Raw genomic sequence first — 27,538 nt, forward strand, 5'->3', positions numbered from 1 at the left:
CGCGAATAGTACGCTCAGGTCTTCAAACAAGAATATTTTTTTTAAACCAAAGGACCACTGATATGTTCACCAGTCTCTACATTGAGTCAATTTAATCCAATCCACCCCATACAGCTTCAAGATCCATTTTAATATTATCCTCTCGTCTACTCTTAAGTCTTCCGTGTAGTCTCCTCTCATCAGGTTTTCCAGTCATAATTGTTTCCACATTTCTCATTTACCCCACGTATAGGTCCACTTAAGTATTACGAACGTGCCAGAGTAAAACCATTCTAATTTTGTAACGCATGAGTGGCTGAAATTTGATCAACACGACCAATGACAGTCGTTGAAACGGAGCTGTTAAGTACTCTGTCAGCAATTGAGTGCAATTGTAAATTTTTATAATCATTTGTAAAATAAATTAAAAGGCTCTTGAAATCGTTTAAGTTAATAATTACGATTGGGCTCAAATTACGCCTTATTCCTATTTATTGGTCCATGTCATTTCTGTAATAAATTGTTAATTTGTGCGGTAAAACGTGAAGGGGCACAAAAAGAGTCCATGAACATCATTCGCATTCCCGCCTCTTGATCACGTGGTTCCAAAACAGCTGTAGGCCTCACAAAGTGTTATTAGGGCGACAGGATCAAGGGTTATGAGATGGACGGGGCATGTAGAGCGCGTGTGGTACATAAAATGCCTGAAGGGAAGTCACTCGGAAGATCTTGACGTAGATGAGAAGATCAATGGATCTTAGGTAAATAGAGTAGGAGGTTGTAGATTGGATTTATCTGGCTCCAGAAGAGACTCGTGGCGGGCTCTAGTGAACACGGTAATGAACCTTTTGGTTTCGTAAACGGCGGGGAATTTATTGACTGGCTGAGCGTACTATTAGCGTCTCAAGAAGGGGTCTGCTTCATGAAGTTAATTAGTTTGAACACGGACTCTCAACTTTAAAATTTACACTTCGGCGGACGTCGCCTAAAAGTGGTTAGTTTTAATTAGCACGATTTCACCTTCTACCTGTGAACCAGATAATCATCAGCATTATGGATTGTTTCTCGCAGGTCACACGAAAGTGCGGTTGATGACATGAGACAGACGCCATTTCTTTCATGAGAGAGAAAAAGAGAGAGAGAGAGAGAGAGAGAGATTCGTGTCGTCCTCTGATTGCGAAAAGATTAAAGTGAACCTGAAGTCGCTACAGTGGCGAGGAACAGTGCCTTGAGACTGCACCAGTTAGATTAATTTTGGTTTACTTTAATTGCGGAGACATCACAAAAAATAAGACACGCAAAATTCTGTGGCCACCCCCACAACAAGGGAAACGATTTGACACATATAAATCATAAAATATAAAAATAAGACGTAAAACGCAGGCGATTTCCGGACAAAACTCGAAACTACTGTGGGAAAACGACGCCGAAAGAACACGAAGTTGAAAAACCGACGCAGAGCGTCTTGACGACATTTGTCCACATTTGACGCCAAATTTGGCACGAATGTGACTCGGAATGCTGCTGGACAGGACGCTGGAAAAACATCCGTCTAGTCTGGTAGGAGTTTACCGACGTTTCGGAGCTCCTTGCTGCCTCCATCATCAGGGCGATGAGTAGTTGGGGTTTACGGATTCTATTTTCCTATTATATTCAACAATACGCCTACGTATTGGATGATAAGGCGTGTGATAACTTTCCGGGCAAGAGAGATTAATAATAAAAACATTTTTTAAAATCTTTCGAGTCCTCTGCCATTACAAAGATCAATGTGATAACGCTATTTAAGAAAATAATAGCTGTTTACATAGAGAATTATACAAACACAAAAAAGTGCATACATACAGATTGTCAAGAAGGTTGGATAGATATGTACCAATAAGCTTTGAAGGGTTAAACAAGGGTTAGTAAAGAGATTTGCGGGCCCCTCGTTGACGGCCACAATCGCTACGTTTCGATCAGGAAGTCGATGAAGAAATAGCAAACAAAAACGTTGCCTCATAAACAAATTAAAAACAAAATTCCATTTCCGATAAAACCTTCGAAACAAGTGTGAGGGGTCCGCCGAGACATCGCCTTAATTTCATTACCTTCGAAAACATTTCGTAAAAAGAAACACTGTAGGTTAAGAAATACTGAAATTTGTAACCAGCGAACATTTTTCCTGGATGTAAATAGCAAAATAAAATTAACGTGTTTGGTATGAAGTGTGTAACTCAGGAAATGTCTTTCTTTGTACAAAGTAACAACGCATTACGCAGTTTTGAAAATCGATAAGACAGACTCAGCTTATTTGGTTAATTGAGGACTCAGAGAAAAATTTAATGAATTTTAATTGTACATGTGTTTCTTTTATTTTTCCGTGTGCTGTCTAACACGTAGCCGATAAAATATTATATAATTTTAACTGCTGTGTTTTAAAATAAACATGTCCTAGCTTAATGATTTATTTATTTATTTAGTGTTCTGTCTGACGACAGGTCCATATGAACAGGATCCTTCCATCCTTTTCTCGGACTGGGACCTGTTCATATACGTTCTTGGCAGATGATCCAGAAGCGGTTTGCCATTGCCTTCTTCTGTGCGTGAATGGAGTAATTGTTGGGATGCCACGGAGAAACCGGGGAAGCTCCCGGAGGAAAACTCCGTGTTGCCTAGACCACGGCCTTGCCCAACACAAGTTATAAATTCGGGCACCGCCGGGAATCAAACCCGAGACCCCAGGATTACAAGGCCAGCGTTCTAACCGCTAGAACACCGCAGCTCGTGGCTTAATGATAACGTCAATAAATAAACCACAAATATTGCATATTGCAACATTTGTTCTCTCAGTTTCAAAGAAAACACAGATGATAATATTTGAGAACAAGGTGCTAAGGGGAAAATGTAGACTTAAGAGGGATGAAGTGGCAGGAGGGAAGAGAAATAATGAGCTTAATAATATACACTCTTTACCACGTATTATTAGAATTATCAAATCAAGAAAGATACTGTATGCGGGACACGCAGATGACGTAAGCAAAAAAGAATTTCGTATACACACTTTTACACTATCAACATCAAAGAAAGACCTAAATGTTAAATGACACTTTAATTACGCGTTGCATCTTAGAAAAGAAGAATATGAAGTAGACTTATCCGAACACACCTGCATTCTACGTTGTTCCTAAGTTTAGTCTGGCAGAAATTTACGTATATTTCAGAGCTACTTCGTACTTCTGTCACCAGGACTCATCGTCTCTACGATAAACGAGCCACTGTCGTTACAAGGCGTACCTGCCCTCACTTGGACGTCTCTGCTGATGATCCTGCCGACGGCGTTGGACGCCACACAGCGATACACGGTGCTGTGGATATCCTGGCGGTAGGCCGCAGGTGGGAAGGGCAGAAGGACGAGGGTCCCGTTCCTTAGGACACGCCTGACACCGTGAACATCCCCCACCGAGGACCCGTCGACCGACAGCCAGTCCACCGAAGGAGGTGGACTTCCAGACGCCGAACAGTCCAGCCACCCGCCACTGGAGTTTGAGAATTCCAGCCTGGGTGGGGGTTCCAGAAGGAAGCTCGGACCGCGGAGATGAGAATCGAACCCCGCTACACTGCACATTAGTCCTGTAACACGTAATTGTAAAGTCGGTTTAAGGCTCCGTATTCGGATGTAATGTGCGCGTAATGAAGACGGAAAAGAGCAGAATAAACGAAGTTAAAATTAGAATCCAAAACCAAAACAATTACAGCGGAAGTAGACGTAAGATTTGAGGCACTTCACCCTTTAAAGCTAAGAGAGAGAGAGAGAGAGAGAGAGAGAGAGAGAGAGAGAGAGAGGATAGAAAAAGAGTAGAAGCAAAGAGAAAATTGTAGGGGAGAAGTGAGAGACACTTTATTTCTGGGTGGGGGAGAGAGAAAAAGCATCTTATTGTTAGAAGGTTCCAAGGCAATGCCCACTCGTCCTTCCGATAAGGATAGAATAATGTTGAAAACGTAAGAGCGATACACAGTCAGAGCTTGATAACAGGGACGGCTGGAATTTTATTTAGTTCTTAGTAAATGTTGAAATTATAATTTAAAAATTTAAGTAAGTAATTAAATTGCCTCCACTCTAAGGGGATATATTTTGACAGATTTAAATCGTGAATTTTAAATGTTATGGAAGGATGCTTTCGTGTTTTTATTTTAAGGTTATATTCCGAAAAAGCTGGGGTAAACCACACACAACTCTGTCACTGTAGCCGTTCTGCGGACCGGGATTATAACCCAGGACCTCCCAAACACGTATCAGGAGTACTAACCGCTCTATCTACGACGTTATGAACTTTGGTTTCAAATTATCAAGCTAAGTAGTGGCATGACAGCATTCAGTAAGTTTTTTTTCCTGTAAACCCGCGAAAAAGAACTCAAGATCAATGTTTTAGAGACCTTGAAGAGTAATTTGAAACAGGTAATGTGTGAACGCTGTTATTAGCGTCGTGTGAACTCACTGTCACTTCAATACAACACGGTGAGCGGTCTGTAATGGAAGTGCGCCAGGCAACAGAGCAAAGTTTCCTCGTTCCGAAGTTTCGAGTTCAAAGTTTCGACACTCCTTTCCCGATGCCCTTCACGTCTGTCATCTGCACGCTCCTCTTAGTATCCCTTGGTCACTCAAGTGCATACGCCTACCTTGCTTCCACTACAATACCTGAGATAGCGTATTTTTCGCAATTTGCATTTGATTACAAACACGTAACTCATTCCTGACTCTTACATACACCTTCACTGACACATTCGATTATTTTAACAAAAGCTAGCTTGTTATTAAGTTATACAAAACCTGACGATGACTGCATTCAGTCGAAACATGATGTGATAAGTGTTTTAAAATAAAAGTAAAGCTGTCCCGCTTTACGCCATATAGGCGCTTAGGGGGAGAGCCGGTATAGCTCCTACTCATTCTTCACCTCACCACTAGATGGGGTGAGTGGTTAGCGTCACGCTCCGGCCGTGCTTTACCCCCGGGAAAGGACCCCGGTACCCATTGGATAGGAGGCTGGGTGGGGCCCAGAAAAGGTCTGGACGCAGAGGCTGGAGGAAAAATCCTCTGCTTCCCGTCGGGGATCGAACCCCGGTCGTCGAGTCCGTAGTCAGTTAGTGTACTTACTGAGCTACGCCGACTCTATAAGATAAAATGACACAGATGAATATAAATAAATGATCCTTCGAAACCCTAAAATGCGCTAAATTAAAGATTTGAGAATCAGCGCTACCATAAAGAGTTTTTGAGCAGGTTAGCTGACCGACGCTGCTCCACGACTGGGAACGAGGGTTTCTAAATGATGACCGGTCACTTTGCCGTGGGAGAAATGAAAGAATTCATAACAACGAGTCGTAGCCGTGACGCAAATCTTTCTGTATCAGCTCTCCGCCCCATTTCATCTTCACCCCCAAATCTAAACTACATCGTAAGGGCCCTCGGCTATGAAGATTAATTATGCAAGCAAAGTTATATGAAACGAGGGCGCCTGTCAGTTAAAACACCCCATTCCACCGCGCCGAGTCGGGGCGGGGTACAAACCCTCCATGTGATTGATTGTAGTCGCGGAGCCGCGAAGTGTGAAATTCTCTGCCGCCATGTTTGCTGCGGGCAATGGACTGAAGGTTAGGTTTTGTGTACGGAAAGAGGAAGGCACGAAGCGATGATGAAGAAGGCGAAGTTGGAAGAGGGGACATAAAATGATGGTGAGTAGAAGAGAAGAGAGGTGATGGTAAAGAATGGGACAGAGAGAGTCAAGGAGAATAAAGAGGAAGAAATAAGGTTACAAAGACATAAACATCGAAGTATAGGGAATTTATTGTCGGAGGGAGACAGAGAAATATGGAGAATGATACACAAGGAGGAAAGAAGGGGCGAAGAATGACTGATGCTGTGTTCTCTATAACAGGGTTGTCCCAAAACTTTGATCAGAACGAAAGTTAAATGGAATTTTTATTAAACACAAGTGGCGAAAAAAAGTGTTTCTATTTTTTCGGAAAATTCTAAAGATCGGACCATCTACACTTCCAGGGCGTGATGATACTAAGCCTTAAGCAAATCTGGACCAAACCCAGACTTCTTAACCCATCTGTCAGAAAAGCGACCGAAAAGAATTACTTTTAGGGATTCATTAAAGTCACACGTCTTTTACAATAACCGCAGAATTTACGATACCTTGACAATTTTCAGAAAACCACTAATTTAGCGGATCAGATTCCTTGATAAGCTAATAATATCTCAACTGATAGACAAATCTCTCGCCTTTTATAGAACCCAAAGGTTCATTACACTACACATACGGCCCTGCCACCGGCCCCTATCCCAAGCCAGATTAATCCATTCCACACTATTTCCTTAACATCCATTACCTCGTATATTAACAATTAATTCTGCTCTATCGAAGGCGTTATCAGAGTCCGTGTTATTGCCTTACAATTTGCTTGTGTCCACTTCATAAGATCGTAGAACTCTGCAAACGGACCCTGTTATAATCTATAGGCCCATTATAGACTGTACCCAGCACTGAGTCTTCACCTAAACAAAGCCATAATATGTGTAGGATTTTAGGTTTTCACGGCGGTGAGTGTGAGGATGACCCCGATACGTGGTTATCAAAAATCTGTCTCAGATTATGCTCCTAATCTGAAAATTTCACTTTCTTTGAACTTGCTTTTAGACTAAGGATAACTCAAATCTGTCTGAAAATAGACAAGGAAAATTACAAAGCAATAATTTTGGTCGTTTTCAAGGTGATGATGGTAATGTGAGGTGAATTAAAAAGATCGATCTAGACATTGCTGTAGGAGCTCTGAGGAAAACTATGGAAAATCAGTAACCATAGTCGATGCCATATTAAAGATTTGAACCAAGTACCTCGTAAATGCCGATAAGACAAATTTTCGGTGTACTAATCTCCAGTGTTATAGCACAGTGATGCTCAGTTTGCGGAGATGCGTCCATTGGTACTGATTACGCTTTGATTTTACTCAGTGTTATTCTAGATAGCACTTTTATACAGGACCAAAAATAAAATTATTTCTCTGTTCATGACGTCTGATGTTGGCAAAGTTATCTTTATGTAGATGGCTTGTAGACCATTTTTTTTCACATTTAATTTTAAGGCCAGAAACCCACTTCAGTCTTAAATGTTCTGGAAGATTATTCGTCTACAGTACAATAGAAGACAGTCTAGCTGAGAAAGTTGTGTTTCTTCGCTTACATAATAAGTCCGCGAATATGATACTTATCTTTTGACCGAGGTCTTTATGACTTTCATTAATATTTAAACTAGGCCAAGACTTTTTCCTCTAACGCCATTGCCTGCTCAGATTTTAGTGTAAAATACATGCGCTATTCGACTCCAAAAACTTCGACACAAGCAACAGAGTTGTTAAATACTCTCAGAATCATAACACACATCTCATTATACACTTTAATTAGCTTACTGCTCAGTTGTATACAGACTGCGTGGAGTTTTGCATTTATGCCCCATATACTTTAAAGCTGAAACAGACAGAGGCAGATTCACCTTTACCCTTATCTAATTAAGGTCGAAGCAACTGCGTAACGTAAGAAATTCAGGAAGTAAATAGGGAACATAGTCTGTTTAAAATAAACACAAGTTAATTGCACGACAGGCTTTTTGGATGAAACGGGATTAAAGTTTCACATAACAAACAGCCTGTGTGTAAGGAGAGGCGGTATGTAATCCTGCAAAATATTTACAGAGCTTAGGCGTTTTCGTTTCGTGGTGGTTTATTGGATTGCACTATTAAGGGGAGCACAAGCGCTGAATTAAAGAATAATAAACACGAAAACATGGGCCCCAAGAAAGTGAAAAGACTAGAAATTTGTGAAAAAGAGACTTTCAAACGTAGATAAAAAAGGTAAATAAGAATAAAGACCGACAGAGACAACAGGAGATGTCGTGACCCACTTCTCCACGCGAAGTCTGACAGAAACAACCAAAATCTCATTAAGATAGTCGGTTTTACGGCGAAACGAAGCTACGCCCTGAAAATGGAAGCAGTAATAACCACCGAAACGTCGACCACAACGAGATTAAACGTCGCAGCATCCAATCTTAATGCCGTGAGAACCTAAAATCTCACACACAGTTTATATTTCTCTCATACGATGAGAATTTCACACCATCCAATATAATGGCAAGTTAGATTTGTTTTCTATGGTAACCAACATGGACGTGACTTTATATGCTGTCCCCCACAAACAGACACATACCTTCCACATTATCGTGCAAAGTCTGTGATATAATGTTCAGTTTTTATATTTTCCATATTACTCGGTGTGGTCCACATTGACAGAGCATTATCGGTTCAGTACACAGCACTTACCTGGTGGTATTGCTGGTTCATATAAATTGAAAACGTTTGTGTAAATATTACCTAGTTTATATAAACAGTAAATTGTTCGCACGTCAGTGAACTTGCTATCAACAGATAAAAAAAGCTGACTTTAAACCTTCCTCATGTTGGTTTATCATTACTTTGCACTACAAATCCGCGTGTTTAAAGAATGCTTCCCGAATAACTATTTAAACCATAGTGGTACTTTCATTAACCACCTATTTTAGCATTCAATAACCTTGAATTTTTTACCACAGAGGGTATTTATGTGTTTCGTATAAATCTCAAAATAAACAGCGATTATATCTTTAAACAGCGTTAACCAGTTGACATTTGTAATGGTGAGGTGTTGTGTTTTCTTTGCGGTAAGAACTGATTATTTTATATTCAGAAGACTTCGCCTTTAAACTAAAGACTGAAACGTACAACTTTACCATTAGGATCTGATTATGTTAAAACGTACAGAATGGTCTCGGTTCCAGAAGGTGGGCGATCAGTTCCACGTGAAGTAAAGTTCGTCGTGGAGGTGAAAAAGGATTGGAAACTACTCTCTCGCCCATGGATTCCACGCCGCATGTCCGAAACAAATCCTAAAACTCTTGATTGAATGAACACAGGCATATGTCGCAAATACCCAGACCTGTTAACGCGATAAATGTGTCCTCCATTACTAAAAATAGGGTATCTAGGCTAGAAATGATTGTTCGCCTCGTGGCACCTCTCATGTTTTCTTTCATTTGTCAATTTTCTTAGGGAACTATTTGCTTCTCCCTCGGGGATTTCCTTCTTGCGAATTTCCACCTGCCAGACGTTCTATGCAGGAATCAGACAGGAGAGAGACAGCCTGATTGATGGTGGTTCGGTAGGATGAGCTATTGATCGTTTTGTGCTCATAATGGCACCTTATTATGTTCATATAGAAAGCACATCGTTCACAACTTCGCATTCTGTTTCAAGACGTTAGCTTCTCGAGTTGTCATTTGTTTGATACGTTCAGCGGCCGTCTCCATCTCATCTGCGCGTGTGTGTGAGTTTACCAGAAAGTTCTGAGATCACGTCGACTGTTACACGGACGGAAATTACAGCCCTGAACTCTGTACCACACATACATTTCCATTCCTCATTAACCATATCAAAACATCTGCTGAGGCCAGTTAGTCATTCTGATATAAAAAGTACGTAAAAATTTATCCTTCATATATAAAGCACCTAAATAAGACTACGTTAAATAATTCTCAAACAACACAGCTCAAATCCCTAAGGAACGTGACAGATCCTATAATTGCTGGTTTACGGCAGAAAAATGTGACCCTTAACAACAACAAAAATAAACTCTACCCGTCTAATAAGCCTAAATGTAAGAGACCAAAAAATAAGAACTTTTATGTCAAATAATTAAGACAGCGTAGCAGAAGGAAAGTGGGTGACAGTGGCGTTTAAATTTAGGGGCTGTTCTTCTGCGTTGTGGCACCGTGCAGACTCGTAGTAACTTCAAGAACTGAAGACGTTTAAATTTATCTTGGGACATTTTTCAACAGCCCTATTTATCCAACTCCTCGCTCAGATAATCGGCAAATCGCGCGCCTTTCATAAAATCCGAAAGGTTCATTACCGTGTTCACGACAGCCGCCAGATGAATCCCATCCACAACCTAAAATCCTATTTCTTTAAGATCCATCAAAGTTATCACCTTATTTTTACCAAATTCTAAGTCGTTTCCCGAACAAATATTATGGACTCTTGTTTTGACTGTCAATCCGTGCTTCATGTCTCGCCCATCTAATTTTCCAGCATACAATCACCTTAATTTTTTTTCGTGAAGTACAAATTACAGAGTTATTCATTATACATATTTCAATTACCCTATTATTAAAATCATACAAACACTTTACACACGTCGGAATTAGAAGCCAGGAAGCCCATTTCGGACGACTGAAAATCTCATCTTCAACGACATTCTGATAACACTGCTTTAAATAAATTAATCAAAAAAAAATTCTGACCCCTCCCAAAAGAAAAAAATTACAGAGCCTCGTCGGTTTTCAAATTACTGAGTAAAAAATAAATGTTGGTGACCACACTGGAAGATAGGTTCAAAGGTCCTTTATAAAGCGCTTTCCATTGACAGTGTGTCAACATGAATGGAAACGCAACTCATAAAAATGTCTGATGTGTGTGTGTTCTCCTGCAAATTAAAATATACGCAATCTCGCGGTCACCTTCTGGCTAGAATGGGGTTTCGCTTTGCTTCTGTCTCATCGTGTGGCACGGAGACCCGTTTTGTGTTCCCATCTCTGACGTCATATATACATGGAATTAATATCTGTTTGAAACAAAATTTACGTATCATAATGAAACAAGCGCTTTATTTTACGATCCTCTGTCAGTGTAATGTTTGAATATGGACCTGGCGACTGGTTTCTATCCCCGGTAGGGGCAAAATCATTTCTTCTAGCTTCTGCGTCTAGAAAAGGTCTGGGGCCCGCAAAGTCTCCTCTTCAATTGGAAGAGTTCAAAGCGCTGATCACCTACCACCATCTGGTGCCGAGGTCAAGAATAAGTAGGAGCTGCACGGTCTCTCCCCACAAGCGCTGCTACGGCGTGTAGCGGAACAGCTTTACTTTTCGTTACTTTACTCTATTTTATACGGTGAACCCGTGGTCCCCGATCCACAAGTTGATAATGGAGGAAACGTTCCACAATTATGGAAATTAGCTGTGAATATGTTGAATAAATGTTTGCGAACAGCCGACAATGGATGGTCCCCCAGTTTGGTGGTTGGACGGGTGTGTCTTAGAAAGACTAACATGTTACACAAAATGTTAAACACTATCCCGAAGTTGATTTGTTACTGTCGTTTCCAAATTCTTCATGTTTTAAATGTATTTATTAATTATATTTATATAAATTCTCCTGATTAAACATAAATGCTAACCAAAAATTAAACGATGGATAGAACCGTCGCCATCAAGACAAGAAATATAATCTGTATTCAAATTAACCCTTTAGAGCCCAAGCTAGTCCGTCAAAATGCAGGGTTACTGTATGTTGAAGTACGTGGTGCATATAGTTACCACTGGGCTTTAAAGGGTTAAGAAACAAATAAATTCATTTTAGACTACCGCTGGACTCAGTCCAAGTAAAAACCGAGGACAGAACCCTACACTGCGTGCCTGTGGCTTTCCATCCATGTTTTTCATACGCTTTCATGGTCTCATGCTAGTATAATAACGTTCACAGTTCGCTCCATTTCTCCATCTGAGCTTTAAGGCTCATTCAGTGTTCCAGCGTCTCATGGTAGCTTCTGGTTAACTAATATCTGTTCCCGTCAGTCGCTATGTGGCCTGGAGCAGAAGGTCCCGAGGGAGAGAGGGGGTGGGGTGGGGGCGGACGTCCTACAAGCTGCTCGGGACAAAGTTCGAAGCACGTGGTGGGACAGATTCGACGCTCACTGTCTGGACTTAGTAATGAAGAAACATACGCATTTCGGGTAAGGGAGCCAAAGGGATTTTAAAGGGGAATGTCAACTCTAAAAATGAAGAACACAGTGTCTCCTCCTATTCTGATTGGTTTGACCGCGTTGTATTAACAGCAACGTTATCTGTCGGCAGTGGACGGAAGTAAAATCCCAAATCAGGTACGTAGGTTTGTGTTGTGTTATTTCCTAATAAAAACACGCGACAAAATGAAAAAAATTAAATCAGCGCCATCTATTAACGAGTAAATAGCATCGTATTTTTGGGGGAAAAAATCATGAATTATGTGTCATAGATCTGTATGCAAAGAAATGCATCATTTGTTGAAAATTTCATTCTATTTGGTATCATATTCCTTATTAAATGATAAACGTGAGATGTGCTAAAAGTATTACGTCCCATGATTGGTACAGTCTGTCTAAAATTTATGAGCTTTCTGGTTAACCCTTCAAGACCCAGTGATAACGATGTACACCGCCGGCATTAACAATGAGGAATTCTGGATTTTTCCCACAGTGTATTTATGGGCTTCATATGATTTTTTAATAAACAGCTATTAATTCCTTGTACGAGATTTACAGATTGGTCGTTGCCATGGAGACGTTTGTATTTTATTTGAGGTTCGTTCGCATTGAACATTTAAATACGTATAGTTTAGACGTGCGTTGGCTTAGAGGGTTAAAGTTTCATTCATGACAGTTCCGTGCAAATTTCAAGAGAGAGAGAAAAGAGTTCATCTTGAATGCCGTACGCACCCTTACAGCAGGAAGTCATTACTGACTGAATTGGAACTCGTAGTGCGTGCACAAAGCTGTGGACCCAAACACGACTGACAAATTCATAAGGGCGATGAGGATTGAGAGGGTAAACTTGGTTGCAGATGTTCAAATATTGTAATTTGACTCGGCCTTGAGCCACGCTGGACCAAGTATGAATTATGGGACACGCAGAACTACGAATCCAAATCAAGGACTGAGATAACGTCGATGTGCAGATGTTCCGAACAGGACGGGAACTTGTTTTCTGAAAGTCTTTTGCTATTTCACATATCTCATTAACCCTGGATTTAATTGTAGCAGTAAATATACAAATCTAATCTTCGGGAGCTAATGTTACTACACACTCAGACACAACAGTTACTGTATTTATTTATTTATAATTTATTTAATGACATTGTAAGGGTTAACCGCCATGGTGGACTAGCGGTTAGAACGCTGGCCTTGTAATCCTGGCGTCTCGGGTTCGATTCCCGGCGGTGCCCGAATTTATAACTTGTATTGGGCAAGGCCGTGGTCTAGGCAACACGGAGTTTTCCTCCGGGGGCTTCCCCGGTTTCTCCGTGGCATCCCAACAATTACTCCATTCACACACAGAAGACGGCAATGGCAAACCACTTCTGGATCATCTGCCAAGAACGTATATGAACAGGTCCCAGTCCGAAATCCTGTTCATATGGACCTGTCGTCAGACAGAACATTAAATAATAAATATTGTAAGGGTTACTCATCTTCCTGATGATGGAAGCAGTTAGCACATATGAAAGAGGTCAGTGTCAACGAGATTACACAGGGCAATATTCCAGTAGGCCGTCATGGGAACCTGACATCTCACTGAGACACTTGATTTGAAGTTGACAGGGAGCTCCATCTGAAAGCATATTCTGTCGTAGCTATTTTCGCCATGAAGACTTCTTCTGGGTAAGATCTCTTACGCACGTATTCGGTATATCAAGAGCCTAATGCTCCTAAACCCTGTCTTCTCTTCTTTCAATGACCCGTCGTCTTTAGTTTTGATTTGTTACTGTCTTGCTAGCCTCTCACTTCACCTTCTTCTTTCCACCCTTCGCCTATCCTTCTTTATCTCTCCCAGTTACTTTTGTTCATTTTCTTTTCCTGCGTTTTTAGATGAATATACAAGCAAATTTATTCTGCTTCTTTCATGGGCGCTTTCTTGCTGTGTTTCATGCAGCTTATTTTAATTTGTTTCGCCTTTGTTTTCAAATTCCTGCTATTTAAATTTCGTATTTTTCTACTTCTATTCTTTCAGCCATATAATTAATATAATATAATTTCTTCTTTCCTTTGTTTTCAGTTCTGTTTTGTATTATCTTCCATCAAGTCTTCCTTAATCAAGACCGAATAGACCAAAAAACGCATCGACTATATTAGATTACCAATTAAATAACAAAAATGAATTTTAACATAGCTTCAAAACTAATATTCAATTACATACACACACGTAGCATATAATTTTCCAAAACATATTAAATATATTCATATCTTTTTACTCTAGTATGAAAATAAAATTGATATAGCGAATAATATGAGATCTCAGGTTCTCAAGGCTGTGTAAGCGTCAAGGTTAGTCTACTAGGTTGTAATTCTGGGGCGGACCAACCCTGAAGATGGAATCAGTATGTTTCTCTAAAGCGTTGGTATCCACGTACAAATCCACACACGGTGTAAAATGGCAGAAGACCAATATCGACTAGGTACTGTAAGTATGAAGAGGAATGAAGGATCATAGGTCGTGATGAACGATGACAGTCAGGAAACAGAAAGGAGAGGCAGTGAGCGTAATCTCTCTTGTGCAGGGAGCGTTACCCTTGGCGGGAGAGACAATTTAATATACAAGACATTACTTTTGGAAATACTTTTACCAGAAAGAAAAGATCTATCCACAAAGACACCGATAATTACTTGTGTGAAGAGGAAAACAGAAGAGAAGTGTTCATAAAATGGTGACGTAGCCAACGAGAAATATTAACGAAGACAATGGACTGGAAGAAAAAACAACAACAGCGCATCACATCTCTGAATAACTGCGCGCTATGTAAAGTTTCCTGATATCTACTCATATCTGCGAAGCCAGTAGTTGCTCAGCTGATCAAGAAATACTCCTTTTATGGATGCCTCAGGTTCCCTGATCCCCGTCCTGAGCCAGACGAATCCAATCAACAATCTCATATCCCTATTCCTTTACCCAGATAAAACCAAGATTTAGTAAGTACAGAACCGAATACAACATTCAACACAAATCAATAAATCACTGCGTGTACAGTCACGACTACTTTGCATTTCTTTATCTGTTTCTTGTCTTATATGTCACTTCTATTCCTCGGTAGTTTATTTTTTCTTTCATTCTTTTAACTTATCTTCATTTCTTTTAAATTTATTCGTCCCTGTTTTAGTCACTATCCTGTTCCTATTTATTTGTGCCTGCGGGCCTCCGTGTTCCTCGTTTCTTTCTGCAATCTCATCGTCGCCTTTGACACGGCTGCTCTATCCTCCTCCTGTCCTCCTACTGGAGTGACGTCAACATGGCCGCCACCCTGCTTCCTCCCAGTAGATCCCACTGTCAACGACTACGACGGTGGCTGTCTTCCAATTTCCCCCCGTCGTAATTTCCGCTCAAGTTTCTCGTGGCTGATTCCCCGTCATAACTCGGCAGTCTGCTGGCATGGCAGCGAGAGAAAATAAAGCGGAATGGAATAAACTCCACAAGGGCTCAGAGTAGAATAAACAGGCGAAAATGAAAAAGAACGGAACGTTCATGGTAGAAAAGTGGTAAATGAAAGAAAGAAAAATATGTATATATATTTATAACAAAACCGGGTGTCCATAAATTAGCGAACAATCTGAAGGGCGCGTAATAATTTATTTATAAAACTTAAGAAACACTTATGTATGAACTTCTGTGGCAACCTGTGAAAAACCTTTAGTGTTGTGCGACTGTTTTGTATAACATGAGTTTTCCTTAAGTGTCATAAATAAATAACTACGCGCCTTTCAAATAATTTGCTAAATTACAAACACCCTGTATACATATATTCTCATATGGACACAAAATATAAATTGGTTTATATTATTTCTAGTTTATTTTTCTTTCTACACACGATCTAGAACAGCAATATGCGTGCATGCCGAAGGAACAGTCCCATTGGAAGCACAGAAATAGTTTTGAACAGGAGCAAAAACTCGACTGTCTTTCCGCAATAAAAGCTTCAAGCTAGAGGTTCCCATGTTTCGATTCTCTGCCATGAAACTGTCGTAAAACAAGCTTCAAATCCAGAGAGAAACTGCGATAAACTGCAAGCATGGCGCGAACCTGAAATTGCACAGGACTGCCCACTAAATGTATTTACAGCTCATGTTTTACGGCTAGCTTCCGTAAGCAGAAGCAAACGCATTTTTATTTTATTTTCGGGTGTTTAACGTGAAACTCTAATCTTAAACTATGGTCTATACTTATTCGGGTAAGGGACAATTAGCGTTCCGTAGTCGTCATGGTAACTATCAAATTATTAAACGCTATTTCGCAGAACTGAACAGTGGATTTGAGTACAGGAATTGAAATGACATGGCTCAACAGGATATTAAACGTGTTTGAATTGTTAGCACAATAAGAGTAAAATTTATTAAAATGCATAGTAGAGTTTCATTTAATTTAAATACGAATATTAATGTGAGTTGCCTATTCAAACAATTGTGTTTATTGGAGCTGATATAGGATAGCTATGTTCATCATTATATTTGGTGAAATATCTATTATTTTGAAAGAAAATCACTAAATTAACTTAAAAGCTTTAACTCCAAACAACACGTTGTAAATTACTCTCAAGTTAGAGTACGGATGAAATTCTCATCACGCGATGTTTACTGCAATGTTGGCAGACAATCTTTATCAATTGTCTCTGTTCTTAGAAATTGTAATCTCGCCCCATCAATTCCTGTAGGGTTACCAAGTGGCTGGGGAGGAGGGTGGGGTGAAACAGACCAATGCCTAACATAGAGTTTCATGTTATATTTAGGTAATGGAACCAGCAAACAATGAAAAATTTAGCCTCTGCGTAACATTGTTTATGCTTAATGAACAGATGGTCTGGATGGAATCTCACTTGAATCGGTTTGATTTCATTGTTTTAAACTGCTAATAGACTATGTTATACGTATACAAACTAGAATATTATTATTATTATTACTCGAAGAATTTCTTACTTAATGTCAGATTCTATCAGATAGGCTTATAACAGACTTACAAACAATAGTTTATTCTTTAAGATCTGGGGTTCTCAAGGCAGTCAACAATGTTGTTCTGGGTTGCGACGCCATGTTAACAGAAGGCCTGAAGATGGAAACAGCATGTTTCTCCGAAACGTTGGTTTCTACCTACGAATCTACACGGAAGAACAACATAGTAATTTTTCAGACGTAATTTTTACGTAATTATAGATCTCACAGAAGACTTTAAACTACGTAAAATGCGAGTTGTTTCCGTTTTCTTGTAAACGGTCGATTCATCTCTGTAGCTTACATTTATAACTTGATGGCAATAATAAGTTTCGTTTTTGTCAGAATTTTGTTATCTTATCTTTCCTCTGCGGGGCGAACTATCTAAGTGGTTATGACGGTGAACAGAGAACTCCCAAGTTACCTCGTTTCATCCAAGAGACTGTCACAGAACTAAATTGGATATAATTTTAAAAAAAAACACAATACTAGAATAAAAATGCATGCAAATACGCATCAAATTATGTACTAAACGCCACAATCGAAAATGTGGTTTCAAAATCTGAGAATGGATGGTCCTAGCGTGCCTCCCCATGAATCCCACAGTGGGCTCAAATATTTCGTAATTTCTGATTGTTCACATTACAGTTTTGATCACCTGCTATAATAGACCTTGGTTGGTATAATTCTGCATAAACAAACATTATTCCAATTGCTAATCAGTTATTTGTCATTCTTAACTAAAGTTCCAATTACTAAATCCTTTAATTTACAAATTTTAATAGTGTACAGAAATTACAACTTTAATTTTTTTGAAGGGCATAGGCTGAAATTAAGAGTTTAATAATTTCCAAGAGAAGTAGAAGATGGCTGTCTGATGGAGGCAATAAACACCCCAGAAACGTCGGGAAATTTTTAAGAAGACCACACAGCGCAAAATCCCTAAGGACCAGAAATATCACTTCAGTGTAAGTTTGTTGTAGTATTTCACATCTTCTACAGTACAGATAATAATGAAGGAGATTAAAAACAGAAATTTTGCATATTCTTAATTATGTTAACAGATGTTTCGTTTCCAGAGGTGTATCACCTGTTGTGACAGTTTATAATGACTTACACATCTCTGGGCTGATATTTTAATAACTTCGGACATTTTAATGTCGCTAACAATGCCAACATGGCGGGCACTTAACGGTTTGACGTTATTCCAGTGACGTCTATCAACGTCAGCGAGGATTTATCTCACAGGCTTCAGATGTAATTTGGCAGTAAACATCTCTGACGTTTACTTCAATGGCATAGAGTCGCTAGTTGATTCAGTTCATAGAGTCTGAATAGGAACAATTTATCTCGCAGGTCTTACGTGGTGCTACAGTTATATGGAATTCAAATCTTCTTCAGAATAATGCAGATTTAGAGAAGCTATTCGTTTGCAAATGTATTTACTTAAGTTGCGTTTGTAAAGAAACTGCATTAAACAAACACTGAAGGATTGTAGCGCTGGTGTGTTGAATCCATATTCAAATAACTTCTGTCTGAAGACTGTTCACTGCTTAAAGAAAACTGGGAATATGTGGATCTTAGTGCGTCTTTAAAAACGTATTATTCCCTCCAATCTCTTAATTTATATCAACGTTTTGCTTAATTATTTGTTCAAGAGCAGTTTAAGTAAAGAATATTGTTGGTAACAAAAAAGAGACCTATCATGCCAAACTAAATACTGATTATTAGCAAAAATACTCATCTGACGAAGAAGATAAAATTGCAGCTATGAATCTTAAACATTTCAGTAACATGTTAACAACAATAAGTATTGAAAAGTTTTTCACAATAGTCCAGAATATGTTTTTTAAAATATGGTAAAAAGTATCAATTGTTTCAAGACTACCAGCTATTATAAATAAATTTAAGGTAAAAAAAAATAACACTCTCATCACAGGGAATCAAACAATCGTGCTCTACCTCATCGAATTTCAATTAATTTTAAACGAATTTTAAAGAATTCCAAAAAAGAGTTAATTATGCAAGCAGCTAACAGAATTAAACCATGGCAACGCACCCAACTCAAAATCTCGATACTCTAACAGACTTTCCTTTGTTATAAGTTTCTCCAGACACCCGACTACTATATCTTCTCCCATCACCCATTCATCGCCTTAGAACTTCAGCATTTGATACAGCGTATCATGATAGGTGAAATCACAAGCCCACAACCAAATCCATTAACTTCTCGAGAATCAAAACGCAAAGCAAACATAATCCATTTTTCCTTGAACACAGACATCGCTGTATCATTCCTCTTATAACGCAGATTACAGTCTTATGCTTTGTTCTGTTCCATTTCCCGGACTATGAATGGATGAAGGGGAAGGGGAGACAGGGGAGAATGAGTTTGAACTTTACAAGAGGTATAAAGCTTCTCTCTCTTCTGTTGGTCCATTGACACAAAGTAGAGACTGCGTGGCTTCGCTACTAAGTCTCCCTTCACCGGCAAGTGGCTTTGTCCCAGTTCTAGCCTCTTACGTGTGTCCCAGCTTCTGAGGAATTAGCGCCATCTTCTTGCGGCTTCCGGGTCCTCGGACAAGTAGACTATTTGCCTTTGTTCACGTCCTAATGATAACTGGTGGAGACCCTTCCTGCCTCACCATCGTGGTTTAATTTGAACTCAGTTTAACAGAACAGCATGCCTAAGTGTCGATGTTGGACTTCTGGTTCGCAGCGTCGTCGTGGAGACTTGTTAAGGAGGAACTTACTGTCTCTAACTCCAGGGCTACAATAGAAAAAGACCTCTGAAGATGATAGTAGTATGTTTCACCAACATCTACATTTTCACTCTCACGAGAATCTGAATATCAGTAAACCTAAATGATTTCTCTGCTCACCATAATTTTTTTATCTCATGAAATTAACATTCCCAGCATCTAGAAGAAATTTCTTTCATAGTACCCTTATAATAGGCCACGGCAAATTCCATCAATATCCCTCCCACTTCATCGTCCAATCATTTGACGTTACGAACCTATGAAGTCGACACAATCCATCGTGGAATAAAACATGACAAAAACAGTACATTTCTTTCTCAATGTCACTTTATCAGCTTTGGCTACATATTTATCGCCATTTTGTTCTTATACATGGAATTTTGTACCAGCGTCAAACAAGAGGTAATAATTAGCGTCAGAGGTACAAGCGTGTGACGCGCAGAGTCGAGAACGTCACAAGCGTCATGACAAGTTACGAATGTCACAAAGGCAAGGCGAGGTGCTGTAAAATACATGCGGGCATTTCATTGTCTCCGCGAACAAACACACCTGTCATTCCGAACACATGCAGGTGGCATTTTGTTTGTGGGTAGGGACACCAATTATTTAAACGTCTACTTTGATTTACAGAGGCAAAATCCGATATCATCTTGTTTATCTCACGCACTTCGACCCATGGCTTCGTACCCTGGACCCCTGTCATTACTTGTAACTGACACTGACTTGAAATTTCACTGTCGTGTTTAAAATGCTTGTTTACAAACATGGGAAATTTAGTCTCTTCATCTCTAGCAAAAAACATTCCAGTACACTGACTACCAGTTAAACGAGAGATGTGACAGGATCTTGGAGAAAATTACAGAATTAGGAGCTTCATAACATAAAATCATCAAATATTTTTAGTCAGATCAGATCAAGAGGATGAGATGGCATCTTGGAAGCGTAAGATGGAATAATTGATACATACGTCTATGATTATGCCCACATTTCACGAAAATATTAATCCGGAAAATGTAAATGTAAGCTGGAAGATAATATTAAACTGGATACTAGGTACATGATATATGAAAGTGTGGACTGGATTTTAAACTGACTTTTATAAACATGATAATACGCCATTAGCTTCAAGATGCTACTTATTCTTCTGGGATGCTGTCCCGCGCAATCTGGTAAAAGCTTACCGACGTTTCAGAGATGATTGCTGCCCGTTATTAGGACAGTAAAATATAGGAAACTAAGCTGGGCTGGGCACACAGAAAATAATGAGATAGACATGGAGATAATTTTGGAAAATGGTCATTTGCAAGAAACAGACTTAGTTTTGAAAGTGAAGTTCAGACATTCAGAGAGGAGAATATGATATTATTAAACTTCATACGTAAGTAGTGAAATATGTGACATTCGATAGGTCTGTGTATAAAAAAGGGCGAAATTGACGAGTAATGCATTATCAGACTCAATTTTATACTGATATTTCCAAAAGACATTTAGTTTCATAAACTATTCGTTAGGAAACTCAGTCAGCTGAACAAATTACGCGGAAGGCGAAAGACAGAGTGCAGCGATTCGAACCCTTACTTCTGATATGGCACTAACAGCTCGGATCATGAAGCAGTCAGTGTTTTCTGTAGGAAAGACGACGCAATATTCTAGATTTAAATTTCAAGGGTGTCAGAATCAGATAAACCTTGCGGCCCTTCGAAGGGAAAGTCTGTAAAGCCTCCAGTGGCTTTCCGTGTGTAAGTCAGCATTCTCAGCACACAAAAAAGCTCTTTGGAGCAGCTACTGACTATCGACAACCAACCAAAGTTTCTCTACTTCCCTGCAGGCAAACCACAGGCCTTTTCGCTTCCTTTATAGTCATTATGCATGGCGAGTGAAATTTATAAAGTGTCACTGCATGTTCCAATAATAAATAAATACAAAGTAAAAAAAAAGTGACAATAAATCTTGTGCAGACTTCACACACACAAAACACACACGCGCGAGACAAAGCAACTACCCAGTCATTCTTCATCGCCAAAAAGGCAATCTTCTACAACACAGAATCTTCCTGTCAGCCTTTTTAATTTGCGTCCTCTGGCCGTTGCTACGAGACCTTAAAGCATAACAATGCAAAACTGATCTATGTCCATTTCTATTTCACAGTTACGATATCTCATGAGATTTAATGCCATAAACAATCTGTTTGGTAAAAGCGTAAAGTTATCTCCAACTCGCCATATAGGCGCTCAGGGGGAGAGGTAGTATAGCTCCTACTCGTTCTTAACTTCGGCAACAGATGGGGTGAGTGGTTAGCGTCACGCCCCGGCCGTGCTTTAACCCCGGGAAACGACCCTTGGAACCCATTGGACAGGAGGCTGGGTGGGCTCCAGAACCGGTCTGGAAGAAGAGGCTAGAGGAAAAATCCCCTGTCCCTGTCAGGGATAGAACTGCGACCGGCCGGTCCATAATCAGACTCTTTCCTGACTGAGCTACCCGGATCTTAAATATGCTAGTATAAGGTCAATAATACAACCGGGCACAAAAGCTATGACCAAGCTCTAAATTCGTGTGCTTTATTGGGGCTCAAGAAGTCCCAAACAGTTCCAGAAACTAGAACAAAACGTTTTGAAATTCAAACTAGGGATGAGAGGTGTCCTGAAGAAAGGAGACGACTTACTGTCGCAGAAGAATGTTCCTTCGCTGTATACAGAACAAGAACACGACACACATTTAAAATTATATTCAAATTTTACATGGTCACCACAACGCAACGACTTGTTTTACATACTCCATCTTATCTCACGTCAGTTTCTATTCAGAACAAAATTCCCTTTCACAGTCTTGTATCAAGATAGGGTTCAGATATAAGACGCTCTGTGGAAAAAAAAAAAAAACGCTGAGTAACCGAATTTTGAAGCTGGTGGTACATATGGTTACCATTGTGGTTCAAAGGTTTAATTATCATACAGCATCCGAGGTAGGCGAACAGTGGCAACTAACAAACTTCTGACTGAAATAAGTTATAATTAACTTAGGCTATTTTTAGTTGTATATTTTCTTACGTGTTTAAAGCAAAAATGTTCCGATACACGCCATGGAGGCGCTTAAGAGGAGAGCGGTTACAACTCCTACGCATGTTTGACCTCGGTACTAGATGGGGGTCCGCTTTACGCCAGAAAAGGATCCCCAGAACCTATTGGATGAGAGGATACGTGGACCACAGAGCTAGTTCTGACGCAGTGGCTAAAAAAAGTCATCACATCCACCGGTGATCGAAAGATGGTCGTCCAGTTCATAGTCAGACACTGCACTGACTGAGTTGTACCAACCTATTTTTTTATCGCACGTTATAAACATATTTCATGCGTAGAACAACAATTACCTATATTCAGTAAAGAGTTCATTATTTTAATATATTAAGGTGGATGTTCTTATTTGTATTGGATGTTGTAAAACAGTTTCAAGTTACAATATCTAGATCATTATCATTTATAGCAGTGGTATTCAACCTTTTTTGTTCGCGTACCCCCAGATATAATTTCTCTTCAACTTTCTACCCCCAAAGTTGTTGGTGTATAATTGAAGTTATACATAGTATATAATCTACATCTAAAATAAATTAAATAAATTACATTACTGATTATTCAGTGTTTATCATAAAATATATATTTTTTTTTAAATTTCACGTACCCCCTAAGATGTCTTCGCGTACCCCCGGGGGTACGCGTACCACAGGTTGAATACCACTGATTTATAGCACCGTCGTTAAATTTCAATACAAACGGATTTCATTGTTGAGAACGCAAAGAAACACAAATACAGAGACATATACTAAGTTTTGTGTGTTTTAATTTTCCATTGTTCCCTAGGACGCTAATGTTCCATACGAGTGAAAATGAGATAAGAGTGGTAATTAAAAAAACAAGTAAAAACCTACAATAATTGAGTCACAAAGAAAAGTGGACAGACAATTGACTATCGAAGAGCAATCTGATTGCAATTCTTCACGGTGTGAGCGCTGCTAACCTACAGCCAGTTATTACAGGACTGACATAATCACATTTCACTAAAAACAGAGAGAAAATCTATACTGAATTCCACATTTTTTCCCCATTTGTTGATGTCCAATAACAACAATGCACTCGCCGAAACCAAAATAGGGAGATGGCATACGAATTTGTTCCAGTAATGGATGACCGTAACTCGATAATTTAAATTATTTCATGTCTGTGATGTTGATTACAGAAACAGCTCAAAAATAAGGGAAAAAAGCAAATTCAGGCGTATTCCAATCAACATTTATCGATGTTAATAACGTGATATTGATTTCCAATTTTGTATTTCACTGTATGTTTCATACTGTGTATGCATGTCAACCATCAATTACAACAGAACGACTTATAAAAGATTGGATGGAGATAAATATATATATATGTACATATGGACGAAATAATATATGGATGGGCGAAAAGAGAGCAAAAATAGAGTTGCATTCTATACTGTGCAACGTAGATACAAGGAAACTGCTTTTATGTTAGTACAAATCTTTCAGGCATTTTAATCGATTTCGTAATACATTTTAAACATTTGTGACACAGCGTTTATATACATGTATTTTCCCTAATATAGTTTCAGATACGAAGCTTTTAATAATCGTTTCGCTTTGATTTATTCAGACTAATGTGTTTTATGCACTCCGTATCCAGGCGGTAGGTTCTCCCATTCAAACTGTTATGTCAAATGTACCGATACATAAACTACACAGAACGTAAATCGCGAGTCCATCCCATGGAATTTTCGCGAGCAGTACAAGAGTTACAATTTGCATCTCTTTTAATGCTCGCAGTTTTAACCAAATCTCCCTCCTCTTGCTACTTTTAACAATTTCAGATAAATCTCCTAGCACATCAGTTTAATTTCTAAAATAGCCTTGCAGATGAAACAAATCTTCTTTTGATACTGAAATATACATTCACTAGAAGCATTTCTGTGTACCTGAAACACAGAGGCAAATTAAATGCAATGTAAAACATGTAGCGCTGTTTCACTGGGCCTTCTAAAATGAACATTCAAATATTATCTGAAGGTGGAAATAAATTGCTTATCACACTTAATTATCTGCGGATATCCAGCGATAATATTTTTTATCAAGTCCCCTTTGAAATTGTTATCATAGAAACTGCTAACAAAACGGAAATATCTTTTACATTAATATCATTATGACCGTGTGTGTCCTATGTATAAATTATTATAATTATTGTGAATTGTTTTACGTAATTTGAATGTTCTTTCATTGGTGCAAATAATATATAATCGTTTCACCCCTGAGACCCGTCCGAACTTATAGTCAGTGTGACAGAACTTTTCGGGTCTTCGTGTTTTCTTCTTATGGTTTTGAAGTATTTATCTACGATACGAAAATACATCAAAGACAAAGCTAGTCTAAATAATGTTTAAACATTCAGTCTGTACTTCGAAGAAAACACAACTCTTCACCATTACGAAGATCAACTGGTTAACACTGTTTAAATAAATAATCGCTGTTTACAGTTAGAATCATAATTCGTTTGATTAATATTTAAAAACTCAGTCCGTACAGCGAAGAAAACACAACTCTTCACCATTACGAAGAACAACTGGTTAACGCTGTTTAAGGAAATAATCGCTGTTTATACTAAGAATCTTGCGTAACACTTGAATATAAAGCGAACAGTTACTGGCCGATGAAGGAATTGGGGCATGTAGTTCCCATTGGACATCAAAGGGGTAACATTCCCAACCATTAACCTTGAAACACACTTCTAAATCCCCATCCTCTGCACAAACACAGCTAAAGCAGATTTACTGAATATCTCATTACAAAACGCCAGTCTGCCGAAGGTATCACCGAGGGTCTAGTCCATAGACGGTCACATCGACCAGTTACCTACACTAGAACAAATCGTGAACCTGAAGATGCAGAGAGGACCATGAGCAACATCTCTCATGTTTTGGACAACCTAAAAGAAGATGGGAAGATACATTTTAATATTGTTAAGTATTTCTATGTGAACTGAACAGGCCTTTTATGGACACCTTGATGCTAATACTGAAGACAATGAGATACTACACAGAATACAGAATAGTCAGGTTAGGTTAGGTTTGGTTAGGTTAGGTACAAACCCTAAGTTCATTTAACACATTATTACGTGCATTCCATTCGTCATGATCTGTCTAGCTGAAGTATAGGAACATGGTGGACTACAGCGTTCAGTTAAACAGATTAAATAACTTAAGTCAGTCTCGTCATTTCTTTCTCCGTTTTAACCATCCATATTACGGTGTAGGGCTACTAACTAGTCCAGGGGTGGGGAACCTGTGGCCTTCTAGGTCCTTAAGTGCGGCCTTTTGACTGAATCCAAATTTTACAGAACAAATCCTTTTATTTTTATTAATACATGCTGCAATCAAATATTCAAATGCTTTCCAACAAAAAGCAGACACAACAAAGTCATTAAAAGATTAGTTAACTTTAAAATTAACAAATAGTTTTCATTTTTTCAAATTATTAAGTACATAGTAGTTAGATTTTTACAAAACAATGTACATATTTAAGTATATCTAATTGAAGTTTCTTTAATGCGGCCTTATTTGAATACAGCTAAATTAATGCGGACTTCCAACATGAAAAGGATCCACACCCCTGAACTAGTCTACTTGTCCGGTCCACCGATTGGCCTGTTTAAAAACCCAACTTGCTCAGTTCTATAACGCTTTAATTTTTATTCAAATGTGTGTGTGTGTCTGGTGGTGGGTTGGATTAATCTGACTCAGCACACCGATTTTGGGCTCTTGTATTTTCTCGAGAACAACTTTCCTCCATGGGTTTAGTTTCTGTGTGTTAAGCAGGAATGCTAAGCACTCGACCTCGAAATTCGTTTTAATTTCCGAGGTCTGACTGATCTCAATGACTGATAAACGTTCGACGAATGTGATTTGTTTCAGACAGGCTTAAATAACTTGAGAAATTGTCCTGACTTTAAACACACTAAACCAGGGGTGGGGAACCTTTTCATGTTGGAAGTCCGCATTAATTTAGCTGTAAACAAATAAGGCCGCAATTAAGAAACTTCAATTAGATATACTTAAAAATGTACATTATTTTGTAAAAATCTAACTACTATGTACTTGATAATTTCAAAAAAATGAAAACTATCTGTTAATTTTAAAGTTAACTAATCTTTTAATGACTTTGTTGTGTCTGCTTTTTGTTGGAAAGCATTTGAATATTTGATTGCAGCATGTATTAATAAAAATAAAAGGATTTGTTCTGTAAAATTTGGATTCAGTCAAAAGGCCGCACTTAAGGACCTAGAAGGCCACAGGTTCCCCACCCCTGCACTAAACAACCGGGTGACGATATCACACTGATGATGGAGGCAGTAAGTACCTAAGAAACTTCAGTCATCTTCCACCAGACTACACGTCGAAACATCCCAGAAAACAGCTGTCTTCAAACGCATAGCCGTGAGAGACTGAAGTGTCACCAAGGGATGGTTATATCAGAAATTATTAGGGCATGTAGACTAAAAAGTACGAAGACGCTTCGTACTGGTAGCGTCGCTAGTTCAAGTAACAGAGGAGTACAGGGGAAGGGGGGGACAGAGAGACACGAAAAAATAAGAGAGAACCAGATGAGAACTTCCCTCACATTCTCTGAAGAAGAGAGGAGACATCAAATGATAGGATTTTCGTGGGGTTTGTTGAAAGGCGAAAAAGAGACGCCCCTTTCGTATCTATCAGTAAAGAAGGATGTATGAATGGGAACGGATAGGCAGGTGGAGCAAAAGAGGAGGAATGAGAGACGCAGAGACATGGACAGCTTCGAAGTCGTCGTCTTATTCGCAGTTCCCAAGAGGCGACGACTGATAAAATGGAAGAGACGGTTTCGCCCAGATTGCGTTAGATTTCC

General features: G+C 39.1%; 1 protein-coding gene across 7 annotated transcripts in view; it reads right to left on the reverse strand.

Moving 5' to 3' along the window:
- The window catches only part of Dscam2 (Down syndrome cell adhesion molecule 2), a 187,999-nt gene that overhangs the window by 76,336 nt on the left and 84,125 nt on the right, over nt 1–27,538 (reverse strand). For all 7 annotated transcript variants that reach the window (XM_087342480.1, XM_087342473.1, XM_087342475.1 and 4 more), the window contains exon 2: nt 3,256–3,591. In XM_087342480.1, the coding sequence (XP_087198606.1) occupies nt 3,256–3,591 (336 nt within the window). The remainder of the gene's footprint in view (nt 1–3,255; nt 3,592–27,538) is intronic.

This window comes from Zootermopsis nevadensis, unplaced genomic scaffold, assembly GCF_977971745.1.
Source record: "Zootermopsis nevadensis isolate Lab colony 2312 unplaced genomic scaffold, Znev_1.0 Znev_ptg000003l, whole genome shotgun sequence".
Classification (NCBI taxonomy): domain Eukaryota; kingdom Metazoa; phylum Arthropoda; class Insecta; order Blattodea; family Termopsidae; genus Zootermopsis; species Zootermopsis nevadensis.